The sequence below is a fragment of the Physella acuta genome, unplaced genomic scaffold (assembly GCF_028476545.2).
Source record: "Physella acuta isolate Inbredline_101_S28 unplaced genomic scaffold, ASM2847654v3 ptg000532l, whole genome shotgun sequence".
Lineage (NCBI taxonomy): Eukaryota > Metazoa > Mollusca > Gastropoda > Physidae > Physella > Physella acuta.
Genome location: NW_026732051.1, coordinates 419,634 through 435,496, shown reverse-complemented (window position 1 = coordinate 435,496; position 15,863 = coordinate 419,634). Strand labels below are relative to the sequence as shown.

The 15,863-nt window shown below is 35.5% G+C and overlaps 1 protein-coding gene across 1 annotated transcript; it reads left to right on the top strand.

Annotated features, from left to right (window-relative positions):
• Positions 1-5,868: 5,868 nt before the first annotated feature.
• Positions 5,869-12,686, top strand: LOC131945228 (uncharacterized). Its single transcript, XM_059306266.1, has 9 exons — positions 5,869-5,888; positions 6,195-6,349; positions 6,476-6,574; positions 6,880-6,944; positions 7,202-7,513; positions 7,618-7,707; positions 8,571-8,620; positions 8,849-9,018; positions 9,304-12,686. The coding sequence occupies exons 1-9, from the start codon at positions 5,869-5,871 to the stop codon at positions 12,684-12,686; spliced, it is 4,344 nt and encodes a 1,447-aa protein (XP_059162249.1).
• The last annotated feature ends 3,177 nt before the right edge of the window (positions 12,687-15,863 follow it).

Sequence of the window (15,863 nt, the reverse complement as noted above, 5' to 3'; positions counted from 1 at the left end):
TAGGGTTAGGGTTAGGGTTAGGTTTCAGGGCTAGGGTTAGGTTTAGGGTTAGGGCTAGGTTTAGGGTTAGGGTTAGGTTTTAGGGCTAGGGTTAGGGTTAGGGTTAGGGCTAGGTTTAGGGCTAGGGTTAGGGCTAGGGTTAGGGTTTGGGTTAGGGTTAGGTTTTAGGGCTAGGGTTAGGGTTAGGGTTAGGGCTAGGGTTAGGATTAGGGTTAGGGCTAGGGCTAGGGTTAGAGTTAAGATTAGGGTTAGGGCTAGGGTTAGTGTTAGAGCTAGTTTTAGGGTTAGGGTTGTGTCTAGCTTTGGTTTTGGTTTTGTGTGAAGTTTTAGGCTAAGGTGGATTCTTAGGTTTTGGTCTTTTTCTTAAGGTTTGGATTAAAGTAGTATATAGGTATAAAATTCTAGTTAGAGTTAGGATTTTAACTTGAAAGGGGGGGGGGGGGTAATTCCCCCGGGGGGGGGGGATTGACAAGGGGGTAATTGACGGGGGGGGGCGGACACTGTCGAAAGTATATATTTTCTATATAAATTCCATTTTGTTTGGGGGGGGGGGCGGTGAAAGAGATGCCTAGAAGAAACTCTGCCTGGAAGAAACTCTGCCTGGAAGAAACTTTGTTCTTGTATTTGTTCTCTCTGAAATTGATTAAACCATCATAAAGAAGTCGCAACCCACCTTGCCGAGCTTTGACTTACGTTGGTATTGTTTTCTGTACTATTGTCATCGTGGATTCTGGGGCTAATCGCTTAAAGTTTGTCAATATTAGTGAATGAGGCTGACCAGGCGAAATTTTGTTTTTCTCTGGGTCACGAGTAAACTTTTCTTCGTCAGATTCTTGTATCTTACCTTGCATCAGAGTGGATGTACTTGAGAAAGTTGGCATTGGAGTAACTCAGCCTTTTAGAGCGGCAAATAGATTGCGGGGGTGAACATGTACAACACTATTTTAGTTAACGAGTAATATACTTGACGTGTAACTAACTAGTACCTACTTATAAAGTTCATGAAGTCTACATCGGTGTTAGAGCCAGAAAGTATTTTATTACCGGTTTACTAACAAACATTAGGGTACTCTTGTAAATTCCCTAAATCTGACATCCTCACCTACTTCTGTAATAAAGGTGATCCACCTCCTCCAAGCAAAAGTTTGAAATTAATCTGATTAATCCTGTCATAAATGAAGCTCTCGTTGTTCATGAAGCGCCGTAACTAGCATCCCTTTCTGATATTAGACACTTGCCCTAACCCCCCCCCCCCCCCATAAACCTCTCGTACATAAAAACCACACTGGTATATTAATCCTTTGCTTTTTATTAAGCACCTGTCAGTGTCATCAAGCCATACATATCTTGCAACATATTACAGCTCAATTAGTTGTACAAGTCCATGTAGTACTTTCAAGCCTATTTACTAGTGATTGAGACATTGTCGCCTGTGCTGGTACCCTACATTTTTAAAAGCTTGTCAGTGGGATATATATACACTTTGCTACAGAGGCGTAGCGAGGGCGTGGAGTGCGAACTAGCGACGTCACTGCTTTGCTATACTTTAATGTATGTGTTAACTATATATATGAAGATTGATAATGTGCATAATTATTTTTTTTAACCTCCCAATACAGATGCATAAAAATATGCAATTTGCAATTCTCTTGAATTACTTTTACTAATACTAGTGTAAATCATAGTAAATGCCAGACATGTTTACTTCACTGTGAGATGAATGCCCTTCCCCCTCCCACTACAAGAAAATTACAGGTGCACAAACTGGCTACTTAAATTTATACTGTAACATGAAGCGATAGTTTACTTGTTTAAAATTTTTATTCACATTAAAAGAATACTTTTGATGCTACAATTAAGTAGTAGATCATATAGGTTACAAGTGGACAAGTAAGTAGATAGATAAATCAATATTATCAGATTTCAGTATGCTCAATAACTAGACAAAATGGAATCAATACATACAACCTCCACAATAAATAAAAATTTGATGGCAACAGACAATCTCTAATCCACATCTTAATCTAACAAGTTTTTAATATTATATGACTGTGTGTAACTAGACCTTAGTTTCACACACAAACATAAATATATGCATATATATATATATATATATATATATATAGATAGAAACACATATTTATAAACAAATACTGCGTAGCAGAATATCTCTACATGAAAGCCAACCTAGTGAAAAAATTGAATTTGCACATTCAATCGCTAAGAAATTCAGCAATAGTATCCAACACCTCCACAAAGACTCCAACTGCCAGATTATCCACAAGTTAACCAGCCCTTTTTCAGTGAGTACAGAAATGTTATAAGTATAAGCTTTTCACCAATAAAGTACATCAGACCAAAAGGGTGGAATTCAGTGGACCCTCACTTAGCTGGAGGTCTAGATATTGAGGATGCTATACTCTCACATTGACAACAACATGCCCAGTCCACGCTAAGCAAACTATGATGAACCTTCTTAATATAGGCTTAATGATCAACTGGAAAAAACAGAAGAGATAAGAATCAACAACAAACAGGAGTTCCACTTAGGATACAAGAAATGACTATTTTGGAGCAGGATCGCTTCACACATCTAGGATCTGTTGTAAGAAGATGGGGGAGCAGATGAGGACATCAAAAGACATATCAGCAAAGTATCCAACATCCTCCGCACAATATGGATGTCAAGAGCTGTCTACAGTTTTCCAAATATGACTGTTGAACAGCAATGTAAAATCTGTTCTCCTCTATGGTTCTGAGACTTTCAATAATGAATGGCTGTGTAGCAAACTGAACATCAGGTGGGCTGAAAAAATAACCATCTGTGATGTTCTAACATCCATCTTGAAGAGACGCCTTAATCCTCAGGCTGGTAAATCCTGGGAAACAAAAAATACACATTCTGTAAGAAAATAAAGACAACTGTTTAATCTTTAAAGAGACGCCCTCCACCAGTTGCTGTTATGGTGACATATTAAAACTGAAATATCTTGAGTGTGGAAATTGTACTAAAATAAAGATTGTCTACAAAGGTCTACCCTTTATTTCAAACATTTGTTTGACAATGTGGCTTTGGCAAACATGCTGACTGATATAGCACACATTTTGAATTAACAGTAAGATATCTGAGTTTTTTACATTTAGAATCAATAGTGTCCACATATTAGTTCATGTATGAAAATATCTTTTTTAGTTTAGTTCAACTCATATATAGCCCTACTAAATATTAAAATAAAATAGCATCAAAATTTTTGTTTAGTTACCAGTTATACTGTGATAGCACCTTCCAGCAAGATTTCACTGTTTTATTAATCCAGGTTCGCTGCAGACAAACAAAATGTTTTGGTTAACAAATTAAAAATATCTGTATCACATCACTTAAGTTTATTTAGCCTGCCGGTCCATGGGGCAAGTGCAGTAGAGATAAGCTGTTTCTGTGACTTCAGCATATGAAGGGATAGTGTGGTCAGCACTATGCCCAGTCTCCTTTACTTTTCCTAACGTGAGTTAGGTATCTATCAGAGCAGCTGGGTGAACTCAGGGAAGTTCTGCTGACTTGAATCCAGATTCAAACTTGAGACTTTGGGTTATACCGTCTTGCTCCATAGCTAAGCCACACCATCACCTTACATAATTTGCTTTAAATCAAATGTTTGCACCCCACTTCTCATTGGGAAGTACATTGCAGTACAGTTGGTGCTTGTTTAGTGTAACCTTAAATTCACAATGATAAATAAACAAATGATTTATAAAATATAACTATATACAAATAATACAGTGTATGTGAGTAGCAGAACATTGGATAACTAACCTGATAGTCTCAAGTTCTAATAATGGGCTCTAGTAACTGGTTGGGAAAATAAAGGTGGCTGAGCATTGTATTGAACTTGACTACACTATCCCTTCCTATGCCAAAGTCAGAGAAACTCATGATCTCTCCATCTGTCCCATGGACCTGAAAGGAAGCTTACATGTACAAATAAAAAAAAATTAACAAAATACAATCACAACAGTTCAGCTCTACATAATGGTTTTTAATTTATCATTCAGCTTTATTATTCAGTGTTACATTTTTTACTGTTATAATGCAATTAGTTTACCAACAAAAGTCTGTACAATAAAATTCACCTTTAATTAAATCAGATTGGAAATTCTTTCATATTTACAATCATACCTGGTTTGTTTCAACCTATCACAGCACTTGGTTTTATTTTTTACTGTAATCATAAACCCATAAGCACAAAACACCTGCAAAACAATGACAAGATCAGTTTACTTTATTATACTACAGTATAAATGGTACTTAAAAGTGATACTAATAATATTACTAATATCTTAATTTAGTTTACACTCTTAAATGGAATACTTAAAATTTAGAATGTAGTATAGTCCTCCACCCCACAGAAGTCACATAAAGGGATCTGAACAATTAACTCTTAAATAAAGTAACATACATGGTAGTACTCTAGCCACTTGAATACAGAGGGTTGTAAATCAGTTGATTGCAGTGTTCTAGAACATTGTTGGTATCTTTGTCCCTGTGTCTGTCTTATTCCTGTCTCCATGTTGAGAGAACCTGAAGATTAAAGTTTTGAAATTAGTAAAAATTTAAATAAAGTGCTTACGTCTAAGGCCCAATGGCATCGCTAGATCGGGTGTCACCCAAGTAACGAGGTTTATCTTTAGTCTGTTAATAATACAGTTGGAACTTGGATGTAGCAATGTTTTCTCTATAGTTAATAGTTAGTACTTTAGTACCTTTACGACATGGTATCACCCCCACCCTCTGGTAATAATTGTCAATTTGTACTTAAAAGACTATTTAACTTTAATTAATCATTAATGGGACTGGCAAAACAACATTTTTCTTCTGTATATTTTGCAATTTTTTGCCTTGGTGTCACCCCCTTAAATAGTGTCATCTGGTGCAGTCTGCACCCCCCACCCGTGCTATGCTAGCTAAGGCAAGGGTTATCAATAAAAATGTTATAAATAAAAAAAAAATATTAATAAATTAGAAATTAATTATTAATAATGTAATATTAATTATTATAATTAATTAGGCCTATTATTAAATTAATTAATAATAAAATACGCTCAACTGGAGGTGAACGTGAAACGGGGAATAAAATACGTTAAAATAGAGATGTAGATGTAGATGTAATTATTGTGTAATTTACTAATCAGTGCCAAGATCTATTTTATTTTCTACAAAAAGATCTAGAGATCTAGATTCTAGATATTTCCCACCAAATCAATTAATTATGTTTTCTGTTGGATCTTGTTTCGGTATCGTAAATTATTTAAGTAAAATAAACAACGATCTTAGCTGTTCGACTACTTAAAAATATTTCAGCGGGATTTTCGACAGTACGGCCAAGTTTAAAATATCTGTACTTTCGTTTCGACACTACGGGCTAATCCCCATTTTTATGAGAAAAACGTCACCACTACTTGTGGCGGAAACATTCAAATGTAAAATCGACAACAATAAACAATCTGGACCTATTTCAATGAAAACTAGATCATCTAGAATCTAGATCTAAATGAAGACTAGATTTATTGATCTAGTATATTAACTTCTAACTTTATACTTTAAAAAATGGCTAAAAAGTTATAGATCAATAAGTAATTTTCAAAGGCCGCAGCGTAAAACAAAAAATATGTTCAGGTAAGCAGCAAGCACTCGTGACTCAACTCTCACTCAAAACGTCAAAAGCAGTGCAGTAAAGTAAAGTAAAAGTAAAGTCTAAAGTAAGCCGAAACTAGAAGAAAATCTAAGTTAAAACTGTTAAATATTAAATAGATCTCTAGTATTGTCTAGTCTAGATCTAGTAACTTAGTAACTAAAAATTTAAAATTACTAAAATGGAAAAGTGGAAAAAACAGTAACTTGTAGTGAGTTAAATCTAGATCAATCAATATTAAATCTAGATACTAGAATAACTAGATGAGTAGATGACTAGACTCTAGTCTAGAGACTCTACTAGACTAACTAAACAGTAGGCTACTAAAATAACCTCACCAAAGTTAAATGTTCTCAGTGAATCATAGATGTAACAAATATTAACTAGGAATAATTCATAATATCATGATTTTTATACCGTAGATTGCACAAAGTTAATAAAATCAAAATGGTATTAGTCTGTAATCTGTATCATTCAACATTTAAATAATTAATTCTATTGCTGCAGTCGATTATTTGGGATTAAACGGGATAACTTGAAATCCTCAAGACGACGAAGTGCTTCTTGTCCAAATTTACAGCAGGCAGCAGATGATGGTAACTTTGATGGAGAGTATTGCAGAGTTAAGGATGTGGATGATTCTTTCATCATCATTGATCAAGGTTGGTCCCCTTTATGCACAAATATAGATTAACGTTTTAAAATTTTGACTGTCTACTTTGCTGCATGTTATTATATACAGGATTATTGACCAAACTAAAAAAAAATGTAATTTTATTCATCAATAGATTTTGGAAAGAATGATAAGGAAAACAAATCAGAACGCATTAATTCTCAAACAAGTGCAAGTTACAAAGTACAAAAGAAAAAAGAAATAGTCCCAAATGGTAAGAAAATACTTATTAATTTATCACCTAAAGTGTTTTATTCACCTGAACCTTTTTTTTTTAAATACACTTTCCTTACTTAAACACTGGTATATTCATTTTCTAGTACATTTCCTACACGTTAAGCCTGATGTTGTTATATATATAATTTTAATAGCTTTACCGCAGGCCGGAACTGTGCTAGATTAATTTCAACTAACTATCTGTTTAAAAAAAAACATAACATAATCTGCAAACCAAAATGGTTGAAGATTTATTCAAACTAACTGTCTGTTTAAAACAATGTTTTTTCTATTTATTTTTAGAATTGATATCCATGGATGACTACCACAGTAAGCTGGAAGAATTAAAAATGTGGCTTCACGAACAGGTTGCTAAAAACTTTGATTCATTGAGCTATTTTGACAATATGTGTTATTTGAATACAGTCTCTATAATAACAAAAAAAGTGTTATAATAGAGATTCTGGTGTTTGCACATCAAAAACCTGTAGTGTTAATTTTTGTAGATAAAGTATAAAGTGTCTGACCAACAGTCCTATAGAGAGCATATTTATATTTTAAAATATTTAAAGTCTTTCTGTTGTTGGTGCTTGCTTTGTTTAATTATTTTTATTCTGTGTTACAGGAGAAGAAGGATCCCAGTCTGATGAAGTCCCCCAAGTTAAAGTCTCACTTTAAAACATTTATGAAGCTGTGGAACAAAAAGAAGCTACCAGCTAAATACTACAACAGAGATGCTGAAAATGTTGGTCCCAAAACTCTGCAAAAACTGGCAGGTCCCTCTAATATGTCTGTTTGTCCTATGGGAGAAGGTATTGTGGCATGTGAACCAGTTTCTTCTGTTAGTTCAATAGGATCAACTACGGATTCTCCATTTTCAACTTTTGGAAAAGCTCCGGAGAATCCTTTTTCTAGTCCGGCATTTTTAGCACAACAGGTTTGTGAACAGTTACAATTATTTGTATAGATAATGTTGCAAGCTTCAAGATTTTAATAGTTCTCATTTTAAAATAATTTTTTTCTAATCATTACAATCTACAGGTAGATTTAACACAGATGAATTTCACAGCTAAAGAAAGGAATGCTCACACACATCATTATGATCATGTTCATACACATCATTATGATCATGTAAGTTAAGAAAATATGTTTGACTTCCACAATTTTGATGAGGAATAGTTAGGGTTCATCTACAGATTATTATTTTTTTTTACCTCTTCCCTACATTTGTCACGAAAAATAAGTCCGATTCTTTCTCTCTTCTCCTCCCCCCCCCCCCCCCCCCCCCCCCCCCCCCAATGATATCACTCTTTTGGCCTCAAGTTTGAAATTCCATTTTGAAATGGCATCATTCTAAAATGTCAATTAACTTACTACTTAGGGTGCGTTGATCAACTTTTATAGCAATTTAAAAATCAAAAAGTCTTCAAAAATGCAAAATAACTGCTGAAGTTGTATCAAAAGTTTCATTTTAAAATGTGTGGTAGTATGGTAGTGCATTTGACTGCTAACACAAATGTCTAGAGTTTGGATGGTTTGATGTCAGTTTAAACTTGAGACTGTAGGACTTCCCTGAGTACACCCAGCTCTGGTGGGTACTCGACATGCCAAAGAAACAAACTCTACTTCATCGGCCCAATGGAGGTTTATTTTGCAAATGCAAAATTATTTTGTCACACTTTTTTAACCACATCCCCTCATTATACACCCTGGAATGTGAAGTCCTGTATATTCTTTACCTTAGTAGCATTGGCCTGACTCTGGTTGAGTAATTGAATCATACCATCCCATTTTTTTATGGTTAGTCTATAAAACTGCAACTTGGGTGCTATTCATTCAGCTCTACATGCTGGTATCATTGTGTTTGAATCTGAGTTTTTCAACGTCTGGGAAGGAGGAAGTGTCAAAATCATGGTCTTTTCCCTACTAGCATTTAGGTGATCATGTCATTAATGTAGAAATCAAATGTGTATTTGTACTGTTTTCATTTTCAGAGCCAGTCATGTAGCACAAGCCCTCAGAAATTTGCCACTATTTCACGCTCGTAAGATTCTAATAGTTAACAATTGCAAAAAGCCTTAGCTAACATTCAAGTAAAAAAAAAATGACTGTTTGTAATTTAATTGTCAGCTACTAAGCAACCTTTTAACATATATATATATATATATATATATATATATATATATATATATATATATATATATATATATATATATATATATATTAGTAAATCAATGAGGTAATTGTAACAAAGAATTGTGTTTGAACCCAGGACTCCAGTCACAAGCCTGTACAAGTTCTCTGCCCAGCCCTGGCTTGCCAGAGATGCCACGACAGTTCAACGTCCTGTCTTCAGTCCAAAGTGCCCAAAGTTGTCACAAGATCTACGCAAGTCAAACTCTTTCTCAGTTTCCAAAACTCATCCCAGCAGTTGCGTATCAGGTAGGTTAAAGGCTAATCTGTATTTGGTTTTTTCATTACACATTTCGTTAACTTGAAATTTTCACTATGCTTTGTAAATTTTTTAGTTGTTTTTTCTTCAATGTAGGATGTTTATTAAATTTTACTGAAAATAGCATGTTATACTTATTTTATCTTTAATTTCATTAGCAGGTTAATATATCTGAATTATCCATCTTAAAAGTTAAAATTTAAAAAAAGCAACAATTTCATCATAATTAAATTTTTAGCTATATCATTTACATGTTGAACTTAATGTCTTGACAGCTGCCTCTGATGGGGATACTGACCACATGCGCGAGAAGTGGGTCGCAGGTTGGAACAAGCTCACTGAGCAAAGTCCAGTTTACGAGACTGTCCTGGACGCCGTCCCCACCACTTCCATCTCACCAATTTACTCCGAGATCACCGGAGAAGTTTTCCAAGAATCCGACTACTGCACCCTGTCCAAGTACCAGAACTGGAAGACTTCAGACATCAAACAACCAGTTGTGAAGAAGTCAACTTTTAACCGGCGGAGATCGAAGAGCATGGAGGATATATACACCATGCCAGTGAAATATGAGAGAGAGAAAACCAAGCCAGTTCTGTTTGAAGAAAAACCTGACATTGCATTTCCACCACCGGTGCCTGAGAAACGTTTTAGTCCGAAAAAGTTATTCACTACAGTTTTAAGTCCTAAACCTGTAACGTTAGAAAAAGAAAAATTTATTCCCGCAGTTGTCGAGCCTATGTTTTTTGACATACCAGGCGTGGGAGATGAAGGCAGTGGCCAGAAAAGACGTTCCCAAGAGAGTGTGGGCTCGTCTCAGCAGGAGACCACACCTTCAAAGAAAGCCAAGGGTAATGTGAGGCCAAACTGTGCTGGAGATACTGTGGAGTTTCAAGACGAGGGGGAGAGCAGTGCAACTAAGTTGTCTATCCTGACAGGAAGTCTTAGACCCACCACTAGGAATAAAGTTAAACATGACGACAGTCTGGAACTGCAGGCGGAAGCTAATAGTTTTTCTAAAAGAAAAGATGATGCGGAGCTGGGTGTTCTACAGGTTCAAAAACTGGAGGAGTCGCCCAAATTCCCACGGAGGAGAATTAAGCGGCGGTCGTCCAGTCTCAGCACAACCCCAGGTAAGGGTTTAACATTCGGCAAGTTAAACATGTCCTCACCCAAAAGAAGAGTTTCCTTTGCCAAAGATGTCAAGGAAACTGAAGGCAACTCTGCAGTTAGAAGGAGATCTTCATCACGATCCGTTGTGCCATCCCCGGTCATTATTACCAAACAAACGCTGGACAGAAAGGAATTTGAAACTTTTTTGTCCACCCACACTTCTCCGCCTAAAAAATCACCATCAAAATCACCAGTTAAAACTCAAAGTCCGGATAAAATATCACCAAAAAAATTATCTTTCTCTGCACCTGTTATTAACTTGAAGAAAAGAACCGATGAGAAATTAAATGAAAATAAATTTCCATCCCCTCCACCAGCGGAGGAAAGGTTATTTCCCTTATCCCCCACAAGACAAGTTGGCAGACGGGTGTCTGGAAAGCCGTCTGCCTCCCCTCAATCTTCTGTCAAAGTGTCTGTAGATCAAACCCTCACACGGAATACCAGAACTGAGGGGAAAGCCAATTCTCCTTTAAAAACCTTCAATAATGACTACAAACTATCTTCGCCTGTAAAAACTAACCCCACCAAAACCCTTTCCCCTCAAAAACTTTTCAAAAGCCCATCGATCAAGTCTTCTCCTCCTAAGAAACTATTTGAACCCCAACTGTCCCTAGGACTCCCTAAAAAACTGATATTCAAACTTGGAGAAAAGACTGCAGCCATCTGCGCTAGTGAGATGAGTGAGAGTGAGGGCTACTCCAGTGGGGATGACCTTTTGAACCCACAAACTGACCATGTACTGACCAAGATGGATACACATCCCTCAGCTTGTTCAGATCCTGACCTAAATTTTACTCAAGATATGTATGGCGAAAGTAATGATGTAAATATTAACAACCAAAGTTTGTCCCTTCTGACTGAACAAATTGAGGAGTTTACAAGAGATATGAACACAGAATTTGAGGATATGTTGCAGAAGCTACCCCCACCAAGTCCTGAATTAACCTATCAATACATGAGCACCAGCCATAACATTTCAAAGCAAGCTAATTGTATCAACAAAACTAATTCCTTACATGATAAAATACCTGACTCCGTAAATCTTCAACAAGCTCCTGTTTATAACTTAACACCCAGTAACATAGTCTCCGGCCACTATGAAAATAAACCTGCTTTGTTTCAAAAAGATGTAACAAGTACGCAACTCTCCACTGCTATTGATGAGTTTGAGCTGGAAGCTAAATTATGGAATGAGAGAGTGGCCTCCCCTGGCAAATCTTCCTTATTGAAAACCTTTAATTTTGTGGCTAACTGTAAGTCACCCTCTACCTCCCACTCACATAAAGCTGCAGCAGGAGAAATGTTTTCTGAGAAACACAGGGCTGAGACACATGCTGGTCCAGGTTCCAGCCCTGAAAATGTGGCAGTGAAAAAGTCTGGTTTAGAGAGGCTGGAGAGCATTCGAGCCAGTCCAAAAATTGTAGATAACGATGGCTGGATCACAGAGAGGAGGAGGAGCAGTAGAGGCAAGCTGAAGCAGTCCTTTAGGTCGGCTTACAACAAGTACTTGCTCAGCTCATCTGTCCTGGATGATACTTTGTCATGCGAGGATAGTATCCATGACTCTGTGGATGATACTTCGTCCTGTCTTAAAAACTATGTCCATGAATCTGTGGATATTTCGTCCCATAAAGACGTTCATAGTTCTAAGGATACGTTATCCAGTAAGGACATCATCCATGGTTCATTAGATGAGACACATCCAGAAGCTAAGCCGCAGCAGGAAATAAAACCCACCCCTGTGTCGGAGTACACACAGGTTTACAGAGTGGCATCCACTGTTGTCACGTCTGTCCAGTTACCACAGGCCAGACAAGAGTTCTGCTCCATTAAACAAAAGTTACTTCCCTTGCCAAGCCCTGTGAAAGCCAAGCCAGCCATTCTACCTAAACCTGCCAAGGTCTTATCTCTGGCACAAAGAAAGCTGAACGTGAACAATTCTGGCACCACAACTTCTGCTAAACGGAGAAGCTCGGTTGAAAAGAATATGAAATCCCGCAGGGAATCCAACGCCAATTTTATCCAGAGAAATATCAACGCTGTGAGGAGAGATTCCAGCGTGTTAAAAAATTCACCCAGACAATCAATACTCACAGCACAAAAAACTGACAAACAGCTGAGCAGGGCTGGTAATGTTGTCAATGGAGACAACAGTTCCCTTGGCAATAAACGTAGGAGCAGAACGGTCACCAGCGACGCAGACTCGGCTGTTCGTAGAAGAAGCAAAACCAACCCCGCGGTGGAAAATACAGCCACAGCCAGACGCAGAAGTAGGACCAGCCAGGAGAACAGGGTCCCAAGTTTCTCCGAGAGAAGGAAGTTCTTCCAGCAGCTTCAGGTGCAGGCTGAGCCCAAACCTGCCTTAAAGCCAGGTTCCCTAACACAGCACAGAAATAAAATTGCTAATGTTGTTCCAGTTACTTCCCCTGCTAAGGCTAGCTCACAGTCAGGATTTTCTTTAGCCAAAGGGGAAACACAGTTGTAGAATTTTCCAATTTTTTTTTTCATTTACTGGGATAGTATATTAATGTTTTATTAATATTTTTTTTAAATGTATGATATTATCGTACTTGAGGCATGCAATAATAGCTTGTGTAAAGAAACTGGAAGAAATTGATGCGTAAAAACTTTATTTTAATGTCTGTTAAGTTTTTTTCCATTTAGTAGGATAGTGTATCGATGATTTATTTCAAACACATTTGTTTTTAAATAAATAGCGTTACCCCCCTTTAGCCATGTAATAATTGCTAGTGTAAAGAAAAAGGAAGAAAATTATATGTAAAAACTTTATTTAGGGGAAAAACTTTCTGTACCATTAATTTATTAAATAGATATTAAGATATTTTTTAAAACTTTTTTGATATGTTACAATGTAAAAACTGTATAGGTTAAAGTTATAGTATTGAAAACTAGTTTTTAAGTGTTCAGCTATTTGAATGCTTTATTCCAATCCATGCTTTTTTTTTTTTATTGTAAAAAAAATTTACAATAGTTATTTGCTATAAAACAAATAACTATTGTAAATTTTTTTTATTTCTTAACAGCAGCTCATGGCAACATTCCCATGTTTTTTATACACCTGTATAACACACAATTAAATAGCATACAATGCACAATTAAATCTCATATAATGCACAAATTAAATGAAATACATCACCATTCCTGCTAAAAAATAGAATAATTATAAATTTTATATGTTCTAAACTTTGCTCAAGTAACATAGCTATAGTTTATAATAATAATTATTTCTTTACATTATTATTTCATGTTTTTTTAGTAACAAGCCTACATTTTTCTTTCTAGTTTGTTTTATATCTGTTGCACTTAGTGTGCTGAGTATAGGATGGAATGCATGAAATGGCCTTGAAATTGTTTATCATCTAATGACATCTAAGATGGGTCTAGACATAGGAAGGTTTTGATTGGCTGATTTGAAATGAGGCTGGCTTTTATCTTTGACAATCCTTCTTCAATGTCTTTTGTTACTAGACAAGCTGTTTAGCCCCCGCTAGTTTCACGTTTTGTTACATTTTTTCCTCTGATTCACATTATTATCAAATGTAATTTCACATAATAATGTTTATTTATTTGTCATTATTTTTTTTAAATTTTTTTTTAAAAAATATTTGTTCCTGTTTTTGCATAATTAAGCTACATGACTAATTTAATATATTTGTGTGTGACTGTTTATTTTAAATAATCACACTAAAAAAATATTTGATTGCAATATTAAAAATATTAGTTGTGCACATATATAAATTTTTCTGTTTTTTGCATGATAAACTTTATTGAGATTTTTTATTTTTAATTTGGAAAAATTTGAAAATATGTCAAAATTTCCAAAACCAATAGAACTTTTGTTGGTCAGATTTTTTAAAATTAAATTTTATTTAATGCTTGTGTAGCATGCTTTTGGTAAAGTGTAAATTAAGTATTTATTTGAAATTTGTAATTTAGTTTCAGACAATGGTCACCTAGAATTTACAGTTCTTATTGATTTTCTATATTGACATTTATAATTTAAAGCTTGAACAATTACTCATTAATTAGTAGCTACTTGAGGACTTTGTTCAGTGTTAATGTGACTGGTTATTGATATGATAATTATGACAATAGCTCTGTTATGTAGTGATTGATTGCCTCCCATGTGTACCATATGTGTCAGCACACACCTCTAAAATTAAAACTGGCTTCCTCAGTTGCAATTTTTAAGTACACACCTCTAAAATTAAAACTGGCTTCATCAGTTGCAATTTTTCAGGACACACCTCTAAAATTAAAACTGGCTTCATCAGTTGCAATTTTTCAGGACACACCTCTAAAATTAAAACTGGCTTCATCAGTTGCAATTTTTCAGGACACACCTCTAAAATTAAAATTAACTGACCTCCCATTGCAATATAGATTAGGACACACCTCTCAAATGAAATGGACTGCTCTCCCTTACTTTAACAAAGTTCAGGACACACCTCCCAAATGCAATTGTTCTAGTGGCTGACCTCCCCTGATCTAGATGATTAGCCAGCTGATTATCTGTGTATCAGATTATCTTGTAGACACTGAAGTCATGTGCTGAGCTTATCTCTGTTCAAACAACACATCACAGGACTTACTACTGGCTTACACATCTAGTAATTCAACATTACTCCACTACAGCATCTATGTCTACCATTGTACAACATTTGCTGCTGAATTCATCTCTCTTGCTGTTGTTGTTTGTCCAGTTTAATTTACAAGTAACATATACACCTAAACACTTGGTAGCTTTGCTTTATCTTGTTTCATTTGTTAGAAACTATGACTGATTTTTTTTCTATGCTTTTCTATGCTATTTGTAACCTTGCTAGTCTTTATTTAATCATTCACTTATAGTACTGCACATTTTATAATTTTATTTATACCCCCTCCCTTCCTTTCATCACTGTACTGCTATTATTGCTAATGATTCCTCACTTTAAACCTAACCCTATGGGTTAAAGTCTTTAAGCATCTTTTCTTATGATATACCTGACTAGAAAAAGTATAAGTTATAAGGAGATTGCTGTGGGTAATATAAAGGATACTTATGTACAGATGTATAGACCTAGTCACTGCATGTAGGAGTGGCATTGTTTTCTTTACTTGGAATCTGTAATCCATTTTTCTTTTCTTTCATTGTTTTTGTAGACTAGAACATTAAAATCATTTCAACTCTGCTGAAGCCATTGTTGTTTCATTAAAGATATTGGTGGGCATCTGTAGTGCTGAGAGGCTAACTGTTATATTGTTTTAAAAAATCATGATGGACAGTGTTTTTGTATTGAAGATTTTGATGGATAAATGTATTTAATATCTTGATGGACAAATATTGAATATCTTGATGGACAAACATAAAAATATCTTGGTGGACATTGTATTGAAGATCTTGATGAACAGTGTTTTTGTATTGGATATCTTTATGGTAAATTGTGTTGTATTGAAAGCATTGATGGACAAGTGTTATACAGTTGTTGGAGATCTTGATTCACAAAATTGTGTTGTATTGAAGATCTTGATTGTATTTGTATGAATGTGTAATCCAACTCCTTTGTTAAAGATGTTGGTTTAAGTATGCTGGCACTTGTCTGTTTAGACATCACCAGAAAACTTTAAGATGGTTGATTGCCTTTCTACTCGTCATGAT

Bases quoted from the DNA above. Each gene is read 5' to 3' on its own strand.
- LOC131945228 (XM_059306266.1), top strand. From the start codon at position 5,869: ATGGAAAAGTGGAAAAAACA. The intron at 5,889-6,194 runs GTAACTTGTAGT...CTATTGCTGCAG, and splicing joins ATGGAAAAGTGGAAAAAACA to TCGATTATTTGGGATTAAAC. The intron at 7,514-7,617 runs GTTTGTGAACAG...TACAATCTACAG, and splicing joins CGGCATTTTTAGCACAACAG to GTAGATTTAACACAGATGAA.